This window comes from Camellia sinensis, chromosome 7, assembly GCF_055761805.1.
Source record: "Camellia sinensis isolate YWXY chromosome 7, ASM5576180v1, whole genome shotgun sequence".
NCBI classification, from domain to species: Eukaryota; Viridiplantae; Streptophyta; class Magnoliopsida; order Ericales; family Theaceae; genus Camellia; species Camellia sinensis.
In genome coordinates, this window is record NC_138967.1 from 64,917,418 (window position 1) to 64,939,334 (window position 21,917).

Below are 21,917 nucleotides of genomic sequence, written 5' to 3' on the forward strand. Positions count from 1 at the left end.
GCTTTACACGTTTCTCCAAAGCACTAGGCGGCGAGATCAACGGATTTGGGTGTATTTTGAGTGTTTAGACAAGAACTAAAGAGAATGAGAGTGTGAAGAAATTAGGTCTGGAGGTATTTTAGAGAGAGAGAGAGAGAGAGAGAGAGCGAGAGAAATAAAAAAGTGATAGAAAATATCTTTTCCTCGTACTAATATACGTACAGACTGCTAGAGCGACCAAAACACCGCTCGAGTGTCAGATACAAGGAATTGACACCGCTCGAGTGACAAAACAAATGGCTTGAGCGCACAATGACACTCTTCTCGTAGTTCAGACCTACAAGAGACCACTCAAGCAACAAATTCATTGCTCGAGTGAAGAACACACTCCTCCTAGAAGTTCACATTGCAAACATAGATGTTGGAAGGAAGCAAAAACCGCTCGAGAGAGCCTGAAAAAAAACAGACACAAGCTCTTTTGAAAATCTAACTTTTAATCTGTTCAAAACTCAACTGAATGACTTCAAACAACCAATCTACACTACAACAAGGCATTAAGAGTTATAAACAATAACCATTATCACCAGATCCCAGTCCAAGAGTACAAAAGAGTTGGGTTTTAACCTGAGTCGCTATATTGACGTCTAGCGAATGTTTTAGACATTCCGACAACTTCCCGATGATGTTAAACATTCCGGCGAGTCTTCGGTGACCGTCTAATGAAGTCCGACGATAGTGGGATAGAGCAACTTCTTTAAATTTAAAAAAAAAAATAGAGAATTTTTCAGTAACAATTAAAAATATATAGAAGTAATTAGTACAAATTGTTTGTTTTGGACTAAATGGATTTTGAACTTTGTGTATAGGATCTGCCGGTATAGCGATTCCGATTTTAACCCTACCTTTTCGTATCTTGGACTTGGGTTTCGTGGTTTTGTAGTGTTGTTCATGTCTTTTCTACTCATACTTCCTTGAGTTTGGCTATTAGATTGTAATGGTTGCGTTAGGAACAAGATTGGTTGCTTGGTTCTCAAACTTTTGTTACCCAGAATTTTACTTCTCCGCTTGAGCGACACTTCTTGCGCTCAAACGAATTTTGTGAACTCTCAGTGCTTTTGCAGGTCTGCAAAACTACTGGGAGAGTGTATTCTACGCTCGAGCGGTCTTAGCTCGAGCTGCATTTTTTGCACTTGAGCATTGGTCTGTTGTCTGCAAAGCTACTGGGAGTGTGTATTCTGTGCTCGAGCGTTATTTCTTGTGCTCGAGTGGAACAACATATGTGTCTGACGCTCGAGCGTCACTTCTTGCGTTCGAGTGGACTGTACGTATATCAGTTCGCAGTAGCACATTTCTATATCACTTTTTTATATATTTTTCTCTCAAAACCCTACATCTAGAGACTCTCTCTCGAAAACTCCCTCTCACTCTACATTTTTACCTAGATTCATTGGTTTCTCTACCTTAGTGCCTTTGGGAAAGAGATAGAGCATCTCAAGAGCTTTACTTTGGTCTGAACAAAACTTGGTTTCGACGTCTTTGAAGTTTCTTCCTTGCTTTGCTTGTCTTGTAAACTTGATGTAGGGACTTTTTACACTTTTCTATGAGTTATAACTTAGTTATTTGTTGATGTGTAAAGAATATTGAAATTTGGAATGATTTTGAACAAACCTAGGGTTTTGGTTTAAAATCAAAAGAGGGGCTTTCAAATGTATGTATTGAAAATGGTTATGGGATAGATGTGAGGTTGCGTTGCGATAAATTAGTTGATTTTGATACCTGTAACAACCCTCGTACTGTTTACTGATTTATGACCGATTGATTACCGTTAATCACCGATTACTGTTAAACGAAGCTGATAATGACTGATAACTAACTGATAATCGAACTGAATGAAATACTGAACCGACTGACTGAAGTTGAAACTGAATTGACTGAGTATATGTTAGTTAATTGCATTCTATCTGTTTGATTGTCTGATTATCTGTTCATGTTTATATGTTTAAACTGCTATTTGAAGGCCTTATCGGCGGCCGAATCTGAAACCGATTGATGTTACGTGACCCTCATATTTAATGTGATTTTATGGTATAAGTATCTGAAAATTGATTAGGTATGATTAAATTAGATTAAAATAAGCCAATTGAAGAGTTGGACTTAATTACCGTTTTGCCATTGAGTGGGCCACTATCTCACACACATACTTGAGCCAAGAACAACATTTCCTCAGCCATTTTCCTTCTCATTGCCGACCAAGAGGGAAGAGAGGAGAGAGAGTGAGAGGAATTGAATTCTACCTTGGGTTTTGCTTGGAGAATTGAAGGAATTGAAGTATAGATTGCATATTTGAGCTCCTAGCCTTCTAATTCAAGCTCTAGGTAAGGATCTTATCTTCTTATTGATGCTATTGAACTAGTTCTTGCATGGTTCATGCTTCATTGTAGAACTAAGTCATGATTTGGGTCATTAATGGTGAATTGAAGCTCATTTCTTGCATGCATGGTTGAATTAATGAGTTTTGAGTTGAATTCATGGTAAATGGTTACATGCATGTCCATGTTGTAAGAGTAGACCATGTTTTCATCTTGTTTTGAAAAGAATGAGCTCATTTGAACAAGCTTTGAAGCTTTGATTTGGTTTAAATCCTTGCATGTTTGCATGTTCTTCATATTCTTGAAAATGGGTTTGAATATGGTTCTAATTGACTCACCTTTGGGGCTTGAATTCATAAATTGAGCTTTGAAACTTGTTATACATTGAATTTAATGATGTTTTCCAGAATTTGGGCCCAAGAGGTCGAGTTTGGAGTGGTTGAATGCTTGGTTTGAGCTTGGGAGGCAGATCTGGAAATTCCAGATTTGGCTTCCTCGCTCGAGCGAAGGATTCCCCGCTCGAGCGAGCACCTTTGTCCAGGGCTCCGCTCGAGCGACCATCGAGCGACCATCGCGCGTAAAATTTCAGCATCCAGTACTTTTACTGTTTTGCAGACCGCTCGAGCGAAGGATTACTCGCTCGAGCGAAGCCTTTGATTTTGGACTTACGCTCGAGCGTAGAAAGTCTCGCTCGAGCGAGGCTCCTATTTTCAGCAAACTTTACGAAATGTTTTCTAAGTGTATTTTTGCATCCTCATCCCATCCTAGGCATTCTTAGGCCTAGTTTAAGGCACCTTGATGAGGATATCATTGTAGAACACACCAAGGCAAATTAGGGATTAAGTTATGAGATTTCCCAACTGTGTAGCTTAGTGTGTTCAACCTGTGAACTGTGTAGGGTTGGCAACTGGGGAGACACGCTCTAGCATACTGTAGCCCAGAACTCTGTGAGTAACAATTGTGTAAAGATATGTTCAACTGATTATCTTCTGAATACTGAACTGAACTGTTTACTGAACTGGTATTATTTACTGAATGAATGTATGTCCTTTATTTCTGAACTGTACTGTGGCATCCTTAGTATCTACGGTTTACTGTTACTGTTACTGTCACAGAGATCTCTGTCGGTTTCCTTGTGGAACCACTACTGTTTACTGACTGATGGCCATCATTACTGTTCGGTCTTTTAAGACCTACTGTAACTGTTATGCTAATGGATGTACCACATATGACTGTTTACTGTACTGAGCAACTGAATTACTGATTGAAATGAACTGTTTTCATTACTGTAAGGACATTCATTCTAAACCCCTTTACGCTTTATGTTATTCACTGGGCTTTAGCTCACTGCTCATATATATATGTAGGTGTACAGACACCAGACCGCAGCTAGAGGCGTCAGGGTTACTCCAGTTTTGTCAAGCCAGCCTTTGTGCCTCACTGCGAGGTTCCGAGCCTACTGTTAAGGCTTAGGGGTGTTTTAGAATTTCCCCCTTTTTGTACTGTTTCACTGTTTTGTATAGACTGACTGTTTACTGTACTGTTATACAGGGATTAGGTCCCTGTACTGTGTGACTGTTAATTTTGTTTACTGTGTTGTACAGACGGAATGTTTTCTGTACTGTTATGTGGGGTTGAGTCCCTAGTTAAATGGATGTGAATATTGTGTATACTGTTCTGTACTGTTTTTGTATAATGTATGAAAAGCCTTTTTGCATACAGACTGTCACAGCTCAATGGACACTATTTATTTACTGTATTGGCTTCCGCCAGGCCCTGTACTCTGTTTCACTGTATTACTGTTCAGCAGGCCTTCGGTAATCTCGGATTACTGGCCGGTTACGGTGCTAAACCCATAGGGCCGGGTTTGGGTCGTGACAGAGTGGTATCAGAGCGATACTTACCACGAGTTATACCGCACACACGTGTCCAAATGAGCTATAGGGGGTCCTAGAAAAAGTAATTAGGACATCTCATGAACTTGAAAAGTGTGTGGCTATGTTATGACTGAATATCTGTTAATGTCCTAAACTATGAAACAAATGACTGCTTATGTTTAAAACTGTTATAACTGCTTATAGTGAAATGGACAATGCAAATGAACCTGAGTCCTCATCTACTGAGGCAAGAATGGAAAGAATGGAAAGAATGATAGAACTGATAACTGCTAGACTGGAACAACAACAGAACCAACCGCCCCCACCTCCTCCTCCTCCGGTACAGCCGGAACCTAATGCGAATGCGGATGATGGGGATATTATTGCTCTCACCCATAAATTCAGTAAGATGAAACCGCCATCCTTCCAGGGAGGCCTTGAACCGTTAAAAGCTGAAGCGTGGGTGCTTGAGACAGAGAAATTATTTGAGGTGTTTCCGTGCTCTGAAGCGAATAAAGTACTGTTAGCTACCTTCACCTTACAAGAAGAAGCTAGAAGGTGGTGGATGTTAATCCGTGAAACAAACACTGTTATGACTTGGGCTCAGTTCAAGGAGTCCTTCTTTGAAAAGTACTTCCCTCAGTGTGTCAGGGATAGAAAAGTGACTGAATTTGAACAGCTAAAGCAGGGCACAATGTCCGTTGCAGAATATGAAACCAAATTTACTGAACTTGCCCGTTATGCACCGCACATGGTGGATACTGAATATAAGAAGGCCAGAAAATTTGAAGGTGGCCTTAATGTGGCAATACTTGACCGGATAAATGTTTTGAAATTACCGACTTTTGTGGGTGTTCTCGACCGGGCATTGATGGCCGAGTCGAACATTGCAGCAGTGAAACAATCTGAAACACCAACGACTGAATGGCATGGAAAAAGGCAGAGTTTCAAATTTAAGAAAGGCAAGCACAACCCAGCCAACAAGAAACAGAATACGGGGTTGACAACTAGCCCCAGCCAAGGGAGTGGTTTCATACCACCCTGTTCTGAATGTGGCAAGAAGCACAAAGGGGTTTGCTACAGAATATCTGGAGCCTGTTACAGGTGTGGCAAGGTGGGCCACATGGTTAAAGACTGCCCCTCTGCTCCACAAGCCAGTGGTAAAGCTGCACCAAGCGCAGCAGTGTCAAATGCTCCACCAAAGCCTAACCCTAAAGCTACCGGGAAAGAGCCTATGAGGCAAGGCCGAGTGTTCGCACTAGTACCGGGAGATGTGCAGAATACCGAGACCGTTGTGTCAGGTATTCTCTCTATCTGTACTCAAAATGCATATGTACTGATTGATTCGGGGTCTACGCATTCTTATGTATCATATGCTTTTTCACGGAAATTGGATAGACCCTTAGAACCCATGAACTATCTGCTAGCCGTATCATCACCCGTAGGGGGATCCATGACATGTGCTTATATGTACCCCGCATGTGAAATTATTGTTGGGGATATGCATCTGTTTATTGATTTACTGCCATTGAACATTGATCATTTTGACGTAATATTGGGGATGGATTGGTTACAAAAATATCAGGCCACTATTGACTGTGTGACCAAGCAAGTTGTTTTCCGTCCACCTGGTTTGCCTGAATTTGTGTTTAATGGGAGTGGAGTAGTACCTCCTCCGTATTTGATTTCGTCAGTGAAAGCTGTTAAATTAATTAGAAAGGGGTGTAAAGGATATCTGTGTTCTGTACTGACTGTGTCTACTGATGATAGTGTTAAAACTGATGTGAATTGTATTCCTATAGTCAGGGAATTTCCAGATGTTTTTCCAGATAATCTTCCAGGAGATTTGACTGATAGGGAGATTGAATTTACCGTTGATGTGATTCCCGGAACACAACCAGTTTCTAAAGCTCCTTACAGAATGGCTCCAACTGAACTGAAGGAACTGAAAGTGCAATTGCAAGAACTGTTAGACAAAAAGTTCATCAGACCCAGTACCTCACCATGGGGTGCACCAGTTTTGTTTGTCAAGAAGAAAGATGGCTCACTGAGACTGTGCATTGACTACCGTGAACTGAATAAGGTAACTGTAAAGAACAAATACCCTTTGCCACGCATTGATGATTTATTTGATCAGTTACAGGGTGCACAAGTGTTTTCTAAGATTGATCTCAGATCGGGGTATCATCAACTGAAGGTTAAACCGGAAGACATCGATAAAACTGCTTTTAGAACGAGGTATGGACATTATGAATTTTTGGTTATGCCTTTTGGAGTCACGAATGCACCAGCTGCTTTTATGGACCTCATGAACAGAATTTTTAAACCATACCTTGATGACTTTATTGTTGTATTTATCGATGACATATTAATTTACTCCAAAAGTATAGAACAGCATGAACATCATCTGAGACTTGCCCTACAAACCTTAAGGGAACAGAAACTGTATGCTAAACTGTCTAAATGTGAATTTTGGCTTGACCATGTTATGTTTTTGGGGCATGTTGTTAGCAAAGATGGAATTTCTGTTGATCCGCAGAAAATTGAAGCTGTAGTGAACTGGCCTAGACCAACAAATGTGACTGAAGTCCGAAACTTTTTGGGATTGGCTGGATATTACAGAAGATTTGTCAAAGATTTCTCCAAAATTGCTCTACCATTGACTCAGTTAACTCAAAAGGGGACATCATTTGACTGGACCGACCAAAGAGAATCTGCTTTCCAGGAGTTGAAAACTCGACTTGTGACTGCACCAGTTTTGACTTTACCCTCAGGTACGGATGGTTATACTGTATTTAGTGATGCTTCTCATAAGGGTTTGGGATGTGTTTTAATGCAGAATGGGAAGGTTATAGCTTATGCTTCCCGACAACTGAGACCACATGAAAAGAATTACCCGACCCATGATCTGGAACTTGCTGCAGTAGTATTTGCACTGAAAATTTGGCGTCACTACCTGTACGGGGTAACATGTGAAGTATATACCGACCACAAGAGCTTGAAGTATTTCTTCACACAGAAAGAACTGAATATGAGACAGCGGAGATGGCTAGAACTGATAAAGGATTACGACCTACAGATCTTGTACCACCCAGGAAAAGCCAATACCGTTGCCGATGCATTGAGCCGGAAATCGATTGGAAACTTAGCATGTTTGCTTACAGGACAGAAAGAGTTGCTTTGTGACCTTGAAAAATCTGAAATTGAAATTGTTTTACGGGAACAAGGTGGAACCTTAGCTGCTATTTCTGCTCAACCGGCACTGATTGAGGAAATTAAAGAGAAACAGCGACTGGATGATTTCTTGAAGAAGATCATCGAGGAAAGAGAATCTAAACCGAGACCGGGATTCAAATTTGAGAATAATGTACTGAAATTTCAAGAAAGACTGTGTGTACCGAATGATACTGAACTGAAAAGAAGAGTTCTGCAAGAAGGCCACAATTCGAAATTGTCTATCCATCCGGGGAATACGAAAATGTACCAAGATCTGAAACAGAATTTCTGGTGGCCGGGAATGAAGAAAGAAATTGCTGATTTTGTATCCAAATGTCTTCATTGCCAACAGGTCAAAGCTGAACATCAACGACCTGTCGGATTACTGCAACCCTTACCCATACCGGAATGGAAATGGGAGCACATCACGATGGATTTTATCGTTGGGTTACCTCGCTCCAGAAAAGGTATGGATTCAATTTGGGTTATTGTTGATAGACTAACCAAATCTGCTCACTTCTTACCTGTCAAGACGATTTATAATGCGGACAAATTGGCTGTTATCTATATTGATGAAATTGTTAGACTGCATGGAGTGCCTGTGTCTATTGTTTCTGACAGGGATTCGAAGTTTACATCGAGGTTTTGGCAAAGCCTACAGACTGCATTGGGTACTGAATTGAGGCTGAGTAGTGCCTATCATCCTCAGACAGATGGCCAATCTGAAAGGACCATCCAAACTCTGGAGGATCTACTGAGAATGTGTGTCCTTGATTTTCAGGGAGACTGGGAAAGCCATTTGCCCTTAGCTGAATTCGCCTACAACAACAGCTACCATTCGAGTATTGGTATGGCGCCTTTTGAGGCATTGTATGGCAGAAAATGTAAATCTCCAATTTGCTGGGCAGAAGTTGGAGATGGGCCTTTGCTTGGGCCCGAGATTGTATATGAAACAACTGAAAAAGTGAAACTGATACAGCAAAGATTGAAAACTGCACAGAGTAGACAGAAAAGTTATGCAGATGTCAGAAGACGGGACAGAGAGTATGAAGTGGGTGATCACGTTTTTGTGAAAGTGACACCAATGAAAGGCCAGACTCGTTTTGGAGTCAAAGGCAAGTTAGCACCGAGATACGTCGGACCTTATGAGATTATTGAGAAAATTAATCCGGTGGCGTATCAAGTTGCGCTCCCTCCTGAAATGGAACACATGCATAATGTTTTCCACATTTCTATGTTAAGAGACTATCTTCGGGATCCCTTCCATGTAATAGAGCCTACCCACGTAGTGTTGAGTGATGACTACACATACGAGGAACGGCCTATACAGATTGTAAACAGACGGATCAAGAAACTGAGGAACAAAGAGATCCCGTTAGTGAAAGTTGACTGGCAAAACCACGGTGGCGTGAATGCCACTTGGGAAAGGGAAGATGACATGGCCAAACGATATCCTGAACTGTTTCCACTGAATCCTGTTTTCTTCCAGAATGAAGGTAACTCGAGTTTAGAGGACTAAACTCTTTATAAGGAGGGGAGACTGTAACAACCCTCGTACTGTTTACTGATTTATGACCGATTGATTACCGTTAATCACCGATTACTGTTAAACGAAGCTGATAATGACTGATAACTAACTGATAATCGAACTGAATGAAATACTGAACCGACTGACTGAAGTTGAAACTGAATTGACTGAGTATATGTTAGTTAATTGCATTCTATCTGTTTGATTGTCTGATTATCTGTTCATGTTTATATGTTTAAACTGCTATTTGAAGGCCTTATCGGCGGCCGAATCTGAAACCGATTGATGTTACGTGACCCTCATATTTAATGTGATTTTATGGTATAAGTATCTGAAAATTGATTAGGTATGATTAAATTAGATTAAAATAAGCCAATTGAAGAGTTGGACTTAATTACCGTTTTGCCATTGAGTGGGCCACTATCTCACACACATACTTGAGCCAAGAACAACATTTCCTCAGCCATTTTCCTTCTCATTGCCGACCAAGAGGGAAGAGAGGAGAGAGAGTGAGAGGAATTGAATTCTACCTTGGGTTTTGCTTGGAGAATTGAAGGAATTGAAGTATAGATTGCATATTTGAGCTCCTAGCCTTCTAATTCAAGCTCTAGGTAAGGATCTTATCTTCTTATTGATGCTATTGAACTAGTTCTTGCATGGTTCATGCTTCATTGTAGAACTAAGTCATGATTTGGGTCATTAATGGTGAATTGAAGCTCATTTCTTGCATGCATGGTTGAATTAATGAGTTTTGAGTTGAATTCATGGTAAATGGTTACATGCATGTCCATGTTGTAAGAGTAGACCATGTTTTCATCTTGTTTTGAAAAGAATGAGCTCATTTGAACAAGCTTTGAAGCTTTGATTTGGTTTAAATCCTTGCATGTTTGCATGTTCTTCATATTCTTGAAAATGGGTTTGAATATGGTTCTAATTGACTCACCTTTGGGGCTTGAATTCATAAATTGAGCTTTGAAACTTGTTATACATTGAATTTAATGATGTTTTCCAGAATTTGGGCCCAAGAGGTCGAGTTTGGAGTGGTTGAATGCTTGGTTTGAGCTTGGGAGGCAGATCTGGAAATTCCAGATTTGGCTTCCTCGCTCGAGCGAAGGATTCCCCGCTCGAGCGAGCACCTTTGTCCAGGGCTCCGCTCGAGCGACCATCGAGCGACCATCGCGCGTAAAATTTCAGCATCCAGTACTTTTACTGTTTTGCAGACCGCTCGAGCGAAGGATTACTCGCTCGAGCGAAGCCTTTGATTTTGGACTTACGCTCGAGCGTAGAAAGTCTCGCTCGAGCGAGGCTCCTATTTTCAGCAAACTTTACGAAATGTTTTCTAAGTGTATTTTTGCATCCTCATCCCATCCTAGGCATTCTTAGGCCTAGTTTAAGGCACCTTGATGAGGATATCATTGTAGAACACACCAAGGCAAATTAGGGATTAAGTTATGAGATTTCCCAACTGTGTAGCTTAGTGTGTTCAACCTGTGAACTGTGTAGGGTTGGCAACTGGGGAGACACGCTCTAGCATACTGTAGCCCAGAACTCTGTGAGTAACAATTGTGTAAAGATATGTTCAACTGATTATCTTCTGAATACTGAACTGAACTGTTTACTGAACTGGTATTATTTACTGAATGAATGTATGTCCTTTATTTCTGAACTGTACTGTGGCATCCTTAGTATCTACGGTTTACTGTTACTGTTACTGTCACAGAGATCTCTGTCGGTTTCCTTGTGGAACCACTACTGTTTACTGACTGATGGCCATCATTACTGTTCGGTCTTTTAAGACCTACTGTAACTGTTATGCTAATGGATGTACCACATATGACTGTTTACTGTACTGAGCAACTGAATTACTGATTGAAATGAACTGTTTTCATTACTGTAAGGACATTCATTCTAAACCCCTTTACGCTTTATGTTATTCACTGGGCTTTAGCTCACTGCTCATATATATATGTAGGTGTACAGACACCAGACCGCAGCTAGAGGCGTCAGGGTTACTCCAGTTTTGTCAAGCCAGCCTTTGTGCCTCACTGCGAGGTTCCGAGCCTACTGTTAAGGCTTAGGGGTGTTTTAGAATTTCCCCCTTTTTGTACTGTTTCACTGTTTTGTATAGACTGACTGTTTACTGTACTGTTATACAGGGATTAGGTCCCTGTACTGTGTGACTGTTAATTTTGTTTACTGTGTTGTACAGACGGAATGTTTTCTGTACTGTTATGTGGGGTTGAGTCCCTAGTTAAATGGATGTGAATATTGTGTATACTGTTCTGTACTGTTTTTGTATAATGTATGAAAAGCCTTTTTGCATACAGACTGTCACAGCTCAATGGACACTATTTATTTACTGTATTGGCTTCCGCCAGGCCCTGTACTCTGTTTCACTGTATTACTGTTCAGCAGGCCTTCGGTAATCTCGGATTACTGGCCGGTTACGGTGCTAAACCCATAGGGCCGGGTTTGGGTCGTGACAATACCCTAGATGGATTTTGGAAGAAATGAAAGTTTTGCCCTAAAATATCTCAAATAGTTATTTGGTATAAATGAATGAAATTGGTATTGAAAATATGAAATTGGATGAATGTTTATATAAATGGTAGAGTTGGATATGTATTACCTCTCACCTATGAAAATTTGGATAATTTATCTGTCTTGGAGATTGTATATTTGTTGAGAAATATCTATTTTGGGCTATCGGTGGAGGATAGCTATGATTGTTGTAGAAATTGCATGAGGATTAGGCGGATTGAAACTAATCTCTTTTCCGTTGTCATTGAATATGACTATGTCTTTAATTCATTGTAAATGTATGATATTTGGGAGAAGAAATGGGATGGACTCTATTGAATTAAGTTAGCCTGTGTGTCCAGGGTGAAAATCCCAAAAATCGCGCATATACATGGGCGCCGATTCCTGCAATTGAAATATCCGTAAAATGGCACAATTGAAGTATTTGTATAATAACTGTGTTGGTAGAGATCCATTGAGTTGTATTCTCAGTTTGGTTGTCTGAATGAAATGATGAATGGCTTATGAATTGAGATATAAAGCTCGACATGGCATGGGTTTGTGAAAAAGTTATAAATGATTTTACTGTGGGCATTGGATATGCATATCATACTAATATCTTTGTTAAGATTCATACATAGTGTTAAATTATTTCTATTGGGCTTTGGTTCCCCCGATTTGGAAAAAATCATTTTTCAGGTGTCTGTGATATGCCTCCGTTAAGACAGTAGCTTGGAGGGATTTGGAGCAAGAGCTTCTTTTGTTGTATTTATTTTGTATAGCCAAGGGTTTTATTTGTATTGAGCATATGACTCATTTCTGATGTACCCAAGTCTTGGCTTGGAAAGATGTAAACCCTTAGGGCATGTGAACATTTGTTTAGCTTTCATTTCTTATCGCCACTTGTCATACATGCTGTAGATTCAGGATGAACTATTTATGAATGTATATCGTATGTTTCACCTTTTGTATATCAATTCTTCTTAATGAAGGCTTATCATTTCGATTATGTCATCTTGTATTGGTTGTTTGGAGTTGGGTTGTTGTAATTATTTCGGAGTGTTACAACCGGTAGGTTCCCCATTAAAAATCTATTTTAATTTTTTACTCTTTCTAGAGACCTAAATTAGAATCCAAAAAACAGCAATAGTTATAAATAAATAAATCCCAATTTACTATCTTTATAGAAATTAAGATCCAAAAAAAAAAGAGAAGAATAAAGCTATAAAACCGGTAACTCTAGAGACAACGAAAATGTTTTCTCGAAATTTGTTATCAACATTGTTTTATTTATTAATTTATTTTTGAAAGTGAGGTGATAATTTTTGTTGTACAATTTTCCTGGTATATATGTAGTCTCCCTCTTCTCAAACTTCATAACTAAACATCTCTATTCTCAAACTCGAACAGTGAAAATCATGAAAGTTCAACAAACAACTTGGTGGCCCAGTGACTACTAGATTGAACATGTAACCTCCATTATGGAGATTTGAAGTCCCATATTTAACTCTTATAAAACGCAAAACTCTCAAACTTAACTAATACACATGGTCTATTAATAATTGTGTATATCAATAATTTATTCATAAAGTCTTGTATATCAAAAACAAATCAACAAATAAGCAATAAAGGCCACTTGTCATTTTGCTATTACATTCATCCACCATTAACAATTAAGCATTTGAACTAAAAACAACTTCAAACCAGATAACATGACCAGATAACATGAATTACATCAAGTAATAAGGAACAATTAGGAGAAAATATCATTTTAGTAGAAGTTTTTTTTTTTTTTTTTGTTTGGTAGGTAAGTCATAAGTTTTATACCAAAAAATAGATATTACAATGAGACTCATTACACGCTCGAAGGCAAAACACCCTTTGAGGAGGGAAACACAAGCCTAACTTCTACACTAAAATCTAACAATAACAAACTCCAAAGCTAGGCTAAGCAACAATCAACTAGGAGTCTTACGACTTGATTTCTTAGACTTGATAGAGTGGCTAACCACTTGAGCAAGTTTAAGATTAGCAATTCTTTCAAGAGCTTTTTGTTGGTTTCCACTTTTGATAACAATCAATTTGCTCCCAATATAATAAGGCCCCTCATCAAGAATGAACTTTAAAGCTTTTATTCACCCAAAAAAAAACTTTAAAGCTTCTTCATTTTTCATCTTGAATACAAAGTAGTCATTATCTAAGGTTACAACCACTTCAAGATTTTCTTTCCACAACTTGTAAGCCCAAGTCTTCACTTGGAAGAAAGACAATTTTCTATCAATAAAATAACCCACAAGAGCATATTCCACTACAACATCTAAGAGTTTTAGAGACAAACATTGTTGTCTCTAAAAGTGAAAATTTTGTTACAAAAGACATTTAGGGACCAATTTCTATCATCGTGAGGATAATCGCTAAAAGGTCGTCTCGAAAAGTCAAAAATAAGACTTTTAGCGACAAAATTTTGAAAATGCCACTAATAAATAAACTTTTAGGAACAAAATAATTTGGTCCCAAATAGATAATAATTCATCATTAATGTCAAATTTTCGTTGCTAAAAATATAATAACGATATTTTTTGCAACAAAAATATTTGATTCCGAAAAAATAATTTCGTCTCTAAATTTTGGTCCCCAAAACCTTAATTTTTTGTAGTGTGTCTCTTGACACTCTTAACTACTTTCTTCTTAGTAATCTCAGATTTAAATAAAGCACTCCAGGACATAGAGATAACATTAACATTATGGTAAGAAGACTTACCCAACCTATTGGAACTATGGCTTTGGACCATTTCTGTTTCAATCTGATCGGATGAGTCCATAGCACCCGCCAACCCCTCTACACAGGACATCTGAGCCTGAAAATGCCTTTTGTCTCGTTGCAATCTTGCACATTTCAGAAGAAGTCGGAGAAAATATTTACGTGTTAATGAAAAACTTTGCTATATTAAAATAAGGCTCATAAAGTTTCCATCAATTTGTTATTTATTTTCAAACCTACCACAGATTTGTTATTTTCCTAACAATTAAACTAAGTTGCGATAAACAATATAAAAATAATAATAAATAAATAAATAGAAATGGAAGAAAAAAAGAATGGGAGCAGCAAAAAATGTACCTGTGGCTTGGCCTACAAGAGAAGCAATATAGGAGCCCACAGCCCACGAAAGAAGATTATTAGGAAGAGTTCAATCATACAAAAGTTGGTTTGTGGGCTCAAGCTCTCATCCTTCAATTTGGATTAGCGATCATCAAAAGTTGGATGAGTTAGCACTGTTCAGCCAACAACTCCAACCCAAACCACTCCATCATAATATTTTCTCTCTCACTATTAACCAAACTTGGGTTGGGTATATGTTACATTTGTGCAGGTAAAATCATTGTAACTTACTCATAAAGCCAAACGACACCCCAATATAAGAAACCAAATTCCTTTCCAAGGGGTTTTCATAGGTACCAAACAACTTCCCATATCTGCTGGGTTTTGGCATTACTATTCCTTTTCTTGTACGCTCTTATTATGAATAATAATATGAAAGGATGAGAGATCGAATGGAAAGGTTAGTTGTTCTTCCTTTCTCCGTCAGCTGTGTTTCTCAGTCAAGTCTTGATGTAAGCACATCCCAACCCACAAAACCAAACCATCCGGCTGTAACAAGTATGATCTCTCTCTCTCTCTCTATCCCAATTTTATGTATATATATATATATTTTTTTTTTTTTTAAATTTAATACTCATCTCCCTAAATTTTGTTTTTTTTTTTTTTTTTGCAAAATATTAGTGTTACTTATGCCTTAGTGCATTCATGTTTGTCCTGAGTAGGGATGGCCATTATCCCAATAGCTCCGCAACTTGGGTAATTATTGAATAATTTCGAAATATAGGTACGTAATATTTTATAGTATTGTGATTGGTGGAGAAGGTATATATGTGAGGTATTATGTTGGATGATTAGGAATATTAGAGAGCATATTGAATAATAATTGATTAAAGAATACAAACACATAATATTTCGAAAGTATTAAATAATTTTGCTGCCGGATAGACTGCATTATTAAAAGTTTGAGATTGATATTTAAGTCTATAAAGTTGGGGTGGACTAAATTTTTGAGTACATTTATTAAATAGGTTGGACTTGAGAATAGTCTCTAAGCCTAGTCCAATTTGGTTTGGCTCAATTATTAAACCTTTGTTTGGAAAGAGCTAATTTAGTTTTTTTTTTTTTTTTTGGAGGGGGGTTGATTCTTTTTTGCTCTGTTTTGAAAGAACTTTTGATTTTTTTTTATTTTTTGGGATGTCATGGTTATGAAAAAAGAAAGTAAAATGACTATGGTTTGAATAAAACATTTTATCTTATTAACTCATTTAGCCTATTTTGTCTTTTTGTACTTATTTAGTCAATTTAGCTCTTGCCAAATGAGACTTAAATATATTATATAAATGTACATATGTAATTTATTTATTTTTATTTTTAAAAAAATAAAGGAAGGAAAATAATGTAGCGAATTTTTAACTTAGGATACGACATTATTGAATTTTTGTTATAGGATTTATTTTTTTATCTAATATTATTGATTTTTTTTATTTTAAAATATTATTTTTTTTAATAATCGATTTATTGGGCAAGCTTAGAATTATAATGTGCTTTTAGGGTCAAATTTAGGATAATTTTTCGGACAATGTCAAATCAAGTTTTTTATTTTTCTAGCATAGGCATGTCCCGAGCCTGGTTGAATCTGGTTAATTACACCACCCATAGTTGTGAGTGATTTTTAATTGCGCTGTGTTTCTTATATCTTTTCCAAGGCAGACAAGAATTACAAGAAAGTTTAACTGGGATGAAAATGAAAATGAAGAACTCTTGGGGTTTCCTCGGTCTTCCAAAGCCCAAACTTTCCAATGGAATACACAGATTGGCGAGGAGTCTCAAAAGTTTATCTCAATTATTTGGTAAGTGTATGATTAGTAACCCCTCTCCCTCTATCTCTCTATCTACCTCAATTTGGCAATACTACAATTGCAGATTTTATTTATTTATTTATTTATTGGAATTTCGTCAAGAAACGTGAATTTTTTGTCTAAATTTATTCAAGTTATGAACCTCACAATGTACTAGTTAATCTTAACCATATAAATTTTTTCTGGACAAATTATGAGTCTATATGACAGGTTAGTAGCTTTTTTCATCTCAATTATTTTTCAAGTGTATAATTGACAACCCCCCACCCCCCCCCACCCCCCCTCTCTCTCAATTTGGACCTGGATGATCATTATAGAAGATTACACTTTTTTTGAATCAAAAAAAAAAAAAGAAGATTACACTTTTGTCAACTAAAATTTTAGTCGCAAAAAGGTTATTTTTAGTTGGCAAAAGTATTCTGCGACAAAAATTTTGATCGCCACTTTGGTCACTAATACATGGCTGCGGAAAGTAATCCGCAACTAAAAAAAATCATTAGTCGGCAAAAACAAGTATTTGGCAACTAGATTTTTGATTGCTGAACATATAACTACGACTAAAGCATTTAGTAGCTAAAAAAGTTAGTCGCCAAAAGTACTATTCCCTAACCAAAAACGTTAGTTGCCAAAAGTATTGATTTCGCAACTAAAACTTTATTCAGCAATTAAATGAATTTGCTGACTAACATTTTGGTTGATGTGAGTAGCAATATTTTGAAAATGGATCGAATTGGCTGGTTGAGCCATCAACTGGTCTAAGATTGGTCTAGTTACTGTTCAAGTAAACCGGTTGGGCTCTCATTTTGCTAAATGGCAAGCAATTTGCGAAACTATGTTGCTTGATAGAGTTGAACACAGAATCACATGGAAGTATGTGACAAACAACCATTATACCACATCCAACTTTTGTTTATATTTGGCTTCCTTTATTTTTTTTTTTTTCTTTTTCCCTCTCCTTCTTGCTTCTAGTTTTTGCAACTAATATTTTAAATTAGTCGCACAACGCATTACATTTCCGACTAAATCACATTATAAAAACTTTTGGCTACTATTTTCATTTATTTATTTTTTTTGTCGGCAAATATGTGCTTTTCACGACAAAATAATATTTAGTCAACAAAAGTGGTCATTTTGCTATCTGCGACCAAATTTCTTTAGTCGCTAAAAGTTTTATGTCTCTTGCTCGTTTTTTTACCTTCCTCTTTCGATTTTTTTTTGACCAATAATTCAAATTAGTCGCCAAAAACATGATTTCTGCAGCTAAATCATCTTAGTCGTGGAAAATAAAAAAAATTTGGCTCCCAAATTTTTTTTAGTCCACAAATGTGATCTTTTCACAACTAAAAATTATTTAGTCGGCAAAAGTGGTTTGCTAAATTGTAGTTTCTTGTAGAATTAGCAAATATTTGGAGTGTGATAATAAAGCGTGTAATGCCATATAGCTCTTAGCCTAAAAGAGCAAAAATAAGGATCCTGCTTAGGGCTGTCAACAAGTACCACAAAAGTTTAAAAATTTTATAATTTCAAAAAATAAATAAATAAATAATTCACACTACAAAATAAATTTACATATTTTTAATACATTTTAATATACTTGTTACACATTTTTTTCAGCACTGTCAACACTTAAGGTCCTTTTTTAACATTTTCCAGTGAATAATATGATAGGGAAACATAGGAAGATATAGTTTTATTTTATTTATTATGCATGCTTATTTTCTGTTCTCTATTTTTTAGCATAAAAGAGAACTTGATTAAGATTAAAAAGAAAATACATATATAGACTTCAAAAAGACATAGAGGCTATAATACAGGACTCAAAAAGTCAGGTAAACAAAATGAAGGTTCCGTTTTGTTAGAAGAAAAATTAGTAGAAAGTGAAAGTGAAAGAAAAGAAATAGAAGAAAAAAAATAGAGAAATTTTAAGATGAAACTTTTACAAGAAAAAGATAAAGAAATTTAAAATTTTAGTTATATATAATTTCTTATATAGACATATTCAATATTTCTTGTATTTCCTTGTGTTTTTTGGTAAGAAATTAAAATTAATTACAATGTTAATATGGACTGTACAATAATTTTTTTTTTTTTTTTTGCCTACCGCTTTCATACTAAACAAACTCATGAAAAGTAACTTTCCGTTTTCCTCACGATCTATTAATTTCATTTTAAACAAACTCGTCACAAAGGAATCCAGCTAGCAACAAAAAGCTCATCCAAATAAATAAAAAGCTAACAACAAACTAAGCTAGCAAAGAAAATGGACCTTCAACTAGCCCATAGATCAACCATTAACAAAAGCAAACATGGCGCAAATCATTGAATTTGATAGGATACTACAAAAGATGCAAGGCATCAGCTTTGTAAGGCCATCTCCAACCTTTGCTCATATTTTAATTTAGATTCGAGTAAAATTGAGTAAAAACATCTTTTGAGACAGGTACTCTCATAGCCAAACTCAAATTTAAGTAAAAGTTTGGTAAGTGACACAATTGTTAATTTAGAAGCTACTCTACTTAGCTTGAGTAACTACACTATCCTTCAAATGCTCCCTTAAGCCTCCGGCAACTAAAATTGAGAATTTGACATATATTTTCCATTTTCAAAGATTGTAAATGAATAATAAATCAACCAGGGGTTAGCACTAAAACCTACAAAAGGAAGAAAAAATACAAGCCATAAAAGGATGAAAGACAAGAAAAACATACAATGATTAGTAAGGGAGAGTGTCTAATGGAAAGCACTATGTTCAGGGGCTTGAAGAAGAAAATGATTAGCACAATTGTCTTCAATTGTACACTTCCTTTTTTGTTTTGTATGGGCAAAACTTTGTAGGGATTAAGAAATCTCCATGCATAGATTCATATTCATATAACAAGGCCTTGGTACCAAGATTCTCTTAGATCCACTAATAGATTATGATAAAATCTTTGAAGAGCCATGCAAATCATGCTTTGCTGATGTAGAGTGAACTTCTAGAACCAAATCAATTGGGCTAATCAGACATCCAACTTAGATGAGATATAGTTGGATTAAAGTCAATTATAGAATCCACAAGCGATAAGCTTGGTCAATGAACAAATCGAAATATTGTAGAGATACTTCTACATGTAATTGAATAGTGGAAAATAAATTAAGGTGTAGAACTTATTCCAATCATTGGAGAAGTCCATCTTGGAATAGAGGCCCATTCACATTTGAAAAGAAAAGATGGGTTCAATATATTCAACTCACTACAAGAGATAACATTTTTCTCGACGCCAAAATATAAAAATTTTAGCAAAATATCTTTTCAAATGAGTAAGAGTTTCATCACCAATCCGCCACGCATCTCACATTTGGGAAAATTATCGCCAACAAAAATGTCATTATTGCCAAAACATACTAAACACAAAGTGTGATTTTTGTTGACAATAGCAAATGACACAAAGTATAACAGTACTATAATTTGACAGGTCAAATAGGTCATCTTTGTCGAGCTCTTGCCATCTCTTTTGACAATAACAACTTCAATAACTCACCATTCGAGTTTACAAGGAGTAATACACATTTGTTAGACAACAGGGTTCTCTTTGTATGAGTGTCTTTTATTTTTTATTTATTTATTTATTTTCAATATTATTGATTATGTTATTTCATGTACTAATCTAGTTTACAAAGAAGAGATTGATGACATGGAAATGAAGATGGAGATGGAAATAGGGTTTCCAACAGATGTTAAGCATGTTACACACATAGGATGGGATGGAACTACTACCACCAACCCTGTGAAAGGTTGGGAGAATCTCACAGCTCCTGAAATACTGTCTTTTCCTTCAATATCTCTAAAGCAATTTGAGCTTGCCATGGCTGCCCAAGCCGATGGACCTATGTGTTTCAATGGTTCTAAGTTTACTTGATTTGTATATATATATGATTTTGATGGTTTGAATGTTATCACCTCTTGTTACTAATTTCGCAATGATGATGGTAAGTGCAATGAGGATATATACATTGTTGATTGAAAAGATGAACATATTGGTGACATTGATGATTAACGCGTACATTTTATTTAATTTTTTTCATTCTTCAATTCTTTCAATAATTTTAGGTGAAACCATTATTAGTATCTTCTCAATAAAGATGTAGGAAGGCCGCTTTTGATAGTTAGCTTAAAGCCATTTTTTTAGGGAAGCTTTTTTAATTTAAAAAAAGCCCAAGTTTCTTTTGACATCCTCACTTTTTCAACAAACACTTAGAAATACCAAATATTGAAAAAAATTCACTTTTCATCACAAAAAAAAAAAAAAGAAAAAAATTGTATTGTAATGTATTAAAATAAAAGGCACATTAAAATAAATAAATAATCAACTAGATAACCGATGTGCTTCTAAAAAGTTACTATAAAAAATGTGAATGTACCAAACGATATGAACTTTAAGAATCTTTTATTTTTTATTGTTTGACTTTTGGTAAACCAAAAGCTAGCTTTAATTTAAGAAACAAAAGGGTAGTCCAGTGGTTGGGACACTCTTTACCAGAATCTAGGTCTGGATTTGTCTCATCTCCTTTCCTTTAGGTTAAAAATAGATAGTGTTGTATCTACTTGAAAAAAAAAAAAAAAAAAAAAAAAAGACCATGCGCCTAGCTGAACTGAACCAACGCGGCTCTCCGGCCCATTAAGTTAGGCCGGCTAGGTCGTCGACCGAGCTATGATTCAACGAAAAATGGATATTTGGTTAGATCCGCACTGATGCGTTAGGCCGAGCTACGGACAGTCCGGACTGACGTAGGGCTGAGGAGTCCTACGAGATAGCAGGGTGAGGCCGAGATGCCAAACTGCGCGTCCTACGACCAGTCAATTTTGATGGACCGTTTTATTATAGCTCGGTCGTTCCAGTCCGTTGTGGTGTTTGTCCACTCCTGATATGCGTCAATACCGTTTGGCGGTTCAATAAACACTGTTTGGAGGTTTTGGTCTTTACACATGTAAGGAAGGTAGAGGGGAGCACAACCGCCTGCTCAAAGAAGGACAACAGAGGTAATGTGCCCACAGTTTATGAGGCTGCATGGCCAACCTAGAAAAGGAAGAGGAGAGGGACATTAAAGGTAAGGAATCAGAAGGAATTCCAAACTCTCTCGCTCTAAAGTGCTCTCTCTATTCTTCTTCTTCTTCTCCAAGTGTCCTGACCTGATCGTCGGAGGGTTTATCTGGCAGCACACCACCGGGCAGCTCACCATCTTTTGGTTTTCAGGTTAAGCAACGTCACGCGAAGCTTGGATTCAAGGAGTATGGAGAACAGAGAATATTTCACCCCCGTACAATTGGCGCCGTCTGTGGGAACTCTTTGACAGACAAACCTTGTTCTCCAAGATTTTTCAACTGTTTCCATGGCTAACAACGATGAAACACCGCTGTCCGTTGTCGACAATATCACACCAGAGTCTGTCCGACGGAGAGATGGCCCTTCTGCTATTCTGACCATGGCG

At 37.0% G+C, this 21,917-nt stretch overlaps 1 protein-coding gene across 1 annotated transcript; it reads left to right on the forward strand.

Annotated features, from left to right (window-relative positions):
* The first annotated feature begins 14,920 nt into the window (after positions 1-14,920).
* On the forward strand, positions 14,921-20,455 carry LOC114308136 (CRIB domain-containing protein RIC4). Its single transcript, XM_028253628.2, has 3 exons — positions 14,921-15,147; positions 16,296-16,439; positions 20,100-20,455. Exons 1-3 carry the CDS (start codon positions 15,030-15,032, stop codon positions 20,345-20,347), a joined length of 510 nt encoding a protein of 169 aa, XP_028109429.2. The 5' UTR covers positions 14,921-15,029; the 3' UTR covers positions 20,348-20,455.
* The last annotated feature ends 1,462 nt before the right edge of the window (positions 20,456-21,917 follow it).